Raw genomic sequence first — 5,913 nt, forward strand, 5'->3', positions numbered from 1 at the left:
TAAAATAAACCAATAAATAAAAAATAAAATAAAAATAAAATTATTCTCTCCTCGGGAATCTAATGTTTCCAAAAATAGTGACACTCAAAAATCATGAGAAAGCATCAGATTTATGTGTGAAAAGGGTCTCTGTTGGTGTGGAATGCCTTACATGCTGTTTACAGCACTCAGCTACTTATCTGTCATATATTTATCACTAAAAAGACATTTTCAAACATACTATGACACAACAGAAAACGTGGAAAATTGCGGTCATAAGACCATTATTTGAAGTTGAGTTGAGTTGAAGTTCAGTTGAGTTCTTAACATGCTGAAGTGGTGTGCATGGTTATTTAGCAAAGGAGATATTTTTTCTATAGATGAAGTATCTGAACATGTTATCTAAGAATGAAATACATGTTTTCCTATCACAATGTAATCTAGGCTAAGGTTTTAGGTAAAACTTGGATGGTTTATAAATGTCTATCTTTAATCATACTTGCTTTAGCAGTCCCTTATCTCTGTTTGTATCTGTTTATGAACAAAATAATCAATGTCTGGAAGGTAAGAAATCTAAAACCTGATGGTATGGTGTAGGAGATGCGCAGCAGAGATGTAAAGAGGAGATGATTTCTAGTTAATGATTTGAAAAATGAACAACTACAAGATTCTTTAATTTTACAGACTAATGACACTGTATTTTGTATCCTGCGTCCTCCAGAGGAACTGCCTGACAGTAAAGAAGTACATCGACGGTCCGCTGGGACATTATGTCATCAACGTCACCTCTGCTGCCAAGCTTTGCAGCAAAGCGCTTTGCAAGAAGAATGGCAGGTGCGTTCGCAAGAGCCTGGACTCAGGCGCTTACCTGCACCTGAACCCGCGCTTCTTCCACATCCACCGCAACCCGACACCCAGGGGCCCTCGCTTCCATGTCAGTGGTCACCTCAACAACCATGACATCCTGGACATGAAGCACAAGTTCACCTGCCAGTGCTACCAAGGCTGGACAGGTGTTTACTGCGAGATGCCTCAGGCTCCACCCCATCCTCCTCCCCCACTTCAGCCTGTGATCCCTGTGCCTGACCCCAGGGAGAACAGCCTGCTGGGAGATATCTTGCTCCTCCTATCCCTCCATTTCTCCTGTCTGTGTATTATCATGTTCCTTGGACTCTGTCTGATTATTAAGTGTCTGATACTTTAGACATCAAGACTTAATTTTAGGACCACAGCTATAGAGAGGACAAAACATAGGTCTATGGACTAAGCAGCTACACCTTAGTGCTAGCCTGACCTCGAGTGTGATTGGCTGCAGTTCCTCTCATGTCCACTAGATGATGCTCCAAGAAAACTGTATTGAAATGAATGGGAAAACCTTCAACTTCTCTCTGCAAACATCACCAAACTGTTAGTTCTGAGTAGTTGGGTTTACTTCACCTATTGTATGTCTTAGTGTTGATTTAGAAAATTATTCTTTGATTAAAGGAATATTTCACTAAAAAAATGATCACAAATTGAGTATCAAACCCCCCTGTAGGTTTGAAAGGTGGGTCTGAAAAGTTTGCTACAGAGTATGGATTCACAATCGTGACCAGGTTTCATGGAAAAAAAAGAAATAAAAATAAAACATCCATAGAAACTTCTTAAAGCACTGCACCATCCATAATCAGGCTGTGGCTGCAGCATAGTAATCCAGACATCCCTCTCCTCATCCACGTCTTCCTTGCACATTTGCTTTTAAGACTACAACAACAGCAGTACATTCTTTCCACTAAAAACAAAGTAGGACACTGTTTATCAATTACATCTATAGTCTAGTGGTACAGCTCAGGAGGTACATTCGCATGTAAGAGTAATTTTTTTTACAAACAAGTATTAACATAGGCTGCTGTCCTAAAGCATACCTCCAGGGTTGCTGTAAAAACACAGCAAATTTTGGATGCCACAGTGGTAGTTAAAACATGATAAAGTGCATTATAGGGTACTAATCCTAACCTTAATTAAGATGCACAAATGCATCAAAACCTTATTGTGCACTTTTCATTTTATGCCCTTGTCCCTCAAACTGCCTGAGTCTGCCACTGCAACTGACTCCTTATTACACAATGAATCAGCTGTGAACTGCTTCCACTCCAAGGGTGAGCCCAGACACCCTGTGAAGAAAACATTGCAGGTCACTCGTTTCTCCACTGCTGATCTGTACGCTCAGTATACTCAAACACATTTTTGACAAGATATGATATGATTTTTTTGTGAAACTGGGTCTCTTACTGGGAATCCAGTAACTGTAAGCTACAACCTTTCCAGAGACTAAAATTGGTGAGTACACTCAAAAGATACAATTTTGGTGACATAAAATTATGCTAATTATGCTTTTGTGTTCTTACAGCAAGATAACTTGAATGATTACCACTCATTTGCCTTAGAGAGACAAACTTTCAGTTTATTTTCACCCACAGTAGCACAAAATAAATACTCTTCTATAAAAACCTCTTAAAGCAATCAATAAATCAACAAAGGCAGTTCTGTCAGTTTACAGTCACAGTCATTTGTTTAATTTGGGATAATGACTGTAATGAGGCTGACATCACAGCCAGCTCTTCATTATCCTGCTGAGCAAATCTGCAGTTTTGTGGTGCTGGAGCCATCAGTCAAATGAGTTATACAGCGAGGGGACAGGGCACATGACCAAACAGTTTAACAATAGTCCCTGTTTGTCCCACGGGAAAGGGAGGGACGGCCGAGCATCAAACACTGTTCTGAGTGATGAGAGGATGGAGGAGAAGCTTATGTTAAATGAAGAACTGCCAAAATAGAGTAAACTGTGGATTACAGAAAGTGTTGTTGAAGTCAGTTGATTATAGATGAAGGTCTCTACCACCTCTTTAACAGAAGCTTTAGGATTCATCAGTAATCTGCTGCTGCTGGAGGATTGGAAAGCTGCACAATATTAATGTTTTTAAGTGCGGGTTAACTGATAAAGCTGTAGGCGATTTTTTATTTAATTGTTTCGTAACCCACTCCTGGATAAGTACACCTTACTCTAGGTTCGAGAGCAGCTTTGAGTTTTGAGTGTAATAATCATTAACACATCGCAAGTGCTTTTAGTGAGGCTTTTAGTTTGCTTATGAATGGCAAAACAGTGCAACCTACACCCCTTTCACATTACTATGAAAAATTAAACCTAAATTGTCCTTAGGTGGGATTTTCCAGACAGTTTCAATAACTTTCCAAGTCAGTGTCCGATAAAACATTTTGGTCAAAGTCAGTTTCAACTTTAGGTGAAGGTCTGATTTGATAAGTCTAATAAGTCAGAATGCACTCTTTAAGGGTTTGTGTGTTCGACGTAGCTGGTACCAGTCAGAATGACTGTCACATACCACGAGGCAGATAGTTCATCCAGCTGTTTCAGTGGCAGTGTAGATCCAGGAACTCAAGCTCAGTGGCTCGCCATCTACTGGGATCTTTTCACTGGATCTTCTCACAGACCTGACTGAGGCATGTGAATTGCAGCTAATTAGGATTAGGCCACTTTCAGCTGGCAACTACTCAACCTCATTAAATCTTTTCGAAATTCAACATTGTTAGACAGAGCATCTACTTTAATATGGAGGCTTTCACATGCTCTCTCTCTGTGTCACGTACACCTTGCTAAATGCACCCCAAAACTTCCTGTCAATCATAGCGAGAGGCGGAACTTGGTGAAACAAAACTTGACTAGGTTATTACAACCATAGTATGTAGCTATTACTGAGTCCATTAGGTCTGTGATAAATCATCAAGTTTTGTAATCCCTGACCTTCATTTTGTTGGATGAATTCCTGGAAATTCACAGCTTTGAAACAACAGCTTTTGGAGTTGGAGTTAAGTAAAGAGCTGGAGTCAGGATGTGGATAGCCTAGCTTAACGTAATAATTGGAAATTTGGAAAAATCTAGCCTGGGTCTGTCCGAAGTTTAAAAATACACTTAACAACACAGCTAAAGCTCACAAATGAACATGCTGTGTCTTCTTTGTTTAATCTGTACACAAACAGTGTTTTAGGAGGAGTTACGTGCTGGAACTGTTTCTTGGCGAACACCAGTGTATCCATCCGCCCAGTGCGTCTCTTGTGGCTGTACCCGACTCAAAGATTCGACTCTTCGTTCCTTTTTTGTCAGTTCAGTGCCACACTAAACCCCTACATATATTAGCCTACAATAGCATGTTATAGTCTACCTCATGTTTTAATGCCTTTCTTCATCATCTGTGATGTAAAAACTCACAGCGCACCGTAGACCGTCTCTCCTGCTGGGCTACTGCTGACAGCCAATCACAGTGGATAGCAGTAGAGGAGGTTGTGCTACAGTCTGGTTCAAAAGGGGACTTCAGTGAAAGTTCATCCAGACAGTGTCGGAGCAGATGCTGCCCCGCTGTCAAGCGTCATGCTCCCATTGTTATCACTATCACTCTTCTCTGCGTCCAACACAGTTAGCTTTTATGGTTTGTGATCATGTTGAGACTCGATTTGTACAGCCTAACAAGCTGATGCTCTGTAAGTCGACTCAGCGTCTTCCCGGCAGATGATTCGAATCATCGAGTTTTCAGGGCAGCCTTACCAGATACAGTTTTTTTGCACAGGTTTTGTTTTCGTTCTCTGTATTGGCACAATGGTACCAAACTTGGCAACCTCATGGTGACAAAAAGACTTCAGGAAGCTGCGCACAGTGATGGCACCTGACTGTTGTTCATGTGAAATGTTATGATGCCTTGATGTCCATGAAGAAACACACCACTATATAAGCTGTGTCAGTGGAGAGTCAGGAGTATTTGAGGACTGGGACTTACAACTGCTTGTTGAAAAGGCAGTTGCTCTTCTCTACTGTTGTATGGAAACTAGACCACCCACAGTTGGAGTGGCACTAAGGATACACTGATCTGATATGCCTAATTGTTATCGCTTGCTTATGGGATTATTGACCTGTACAATCATGGCAGCTTACCACAGGCAAAATTACAAAGTTCTTGCTGTCATTTTTGGCATTTTGCTCTTTCCCTCTTTGTCCACCTTGGAATAAATTTTACCATACTACTCCAACAAGCAAAGGGCTGCCTTTACTTTGCTGTTCTATAAATCACCTTCTGATGAACCTGTTCCTTAAACATGTTTTGGATACGAGTTGCCAGGCACATAAAACACAGTGACTCAGAATATTTTATAACGTATAAAAAAATTGAGAGTTTGTCCAGCAAAAACACAATTAAGCAGCTTTTAGTGGTTTTCAGCTCCTCAAAGACAGACAGATGAACCATCAAACACTTGGCCGCAAGTGGAAACTGTCAGATCCACTTGGGAGGAACATTCATTCACTCCTGTCCTGGATTTGTTGTTTTTGAAATATTGAATTACATTCACACCTCCCTCCTCCTCCCTTCATCTTTGTCTGGAGCAAGAAAATCCTAAATTGCAAGAGGAGTGGAGATTAGGTGGAGTTGAAATGGGATGAGCACTAAAAAAACTGAGTGAAACAATCATTTATAAAAAGTGAAATCATTTGAGAGCCAAACTCTGACTTCAGCACTCAGTGGTGGTGGTTTCTGCTATTTGAAGCTATTTGTACCATAATCATGAAAATCCATCACCTTGAAGCTGTGTGTATTCTGTATTATGCATTTTATTCATTGTAGCTGGTGGACAGAAAGATTATTTAAGGTATAATGCCTGACAAGGGAGGCTGCGTGTCGGATGGTTCTGCCCACCACACCGTCCTTTAAAGGACAATTCCGGCGCAAAATGAACCTGGGGTTAATAACACATGTGTACCGAGTTGGGTCCGTTCCTTGTGGTTTTTCATGCTAATCGACCGTGAACAGCCGGTTTTTAGCACAAACTTGCTAATTACCTTCATAAACCTAGTCAACGGGCACAGAGTCAAAGGAAAAAGAAAGGGTATTA

The 5,913-nt window shown here is 40.8% G+C and overlaps 1 protein-coding gene across 1 annotated transcript in view; it reads left to right on the forward strand.

Annotated features, from left to right (window-relative positions):
• The window catches only part of hyal6 (hyaluronoglucosaminidase 6), a 2,997-nt gene extending 1,814 nt beyond the window's left edge, over window positions 1-1,183 (forward strand). The window contains exon 3 of the mRNA XM_035664816.1: window positions 701-1,183. Within this exon, the coding sequence (XP_035520709.1) occupies window positions 701-1,183 (483 nt within the window). The remainder of the gene's footprint in view (window positions 1-700) is intronic.
• The last annotated feature ends 4,730 nt before the right edge of the window (window positions 1,184-5,913 follow it).

Source organism: Morone saxatilis, unplaced genomic scaffold, assembly GCF_004916995.1.
Source record: "Morone saxatilis isolate NCDOM2014 unplaced genomic scaffold, NCSU_SB_2.0 Contig2, whole genome shotgun sequence".
In the NCBI taxonomy this organism is placed as follows: Eukaryota; Metazoa; Chordata; class Actinopteri; family Moronidae; genus Morone; species Morone saxatilis.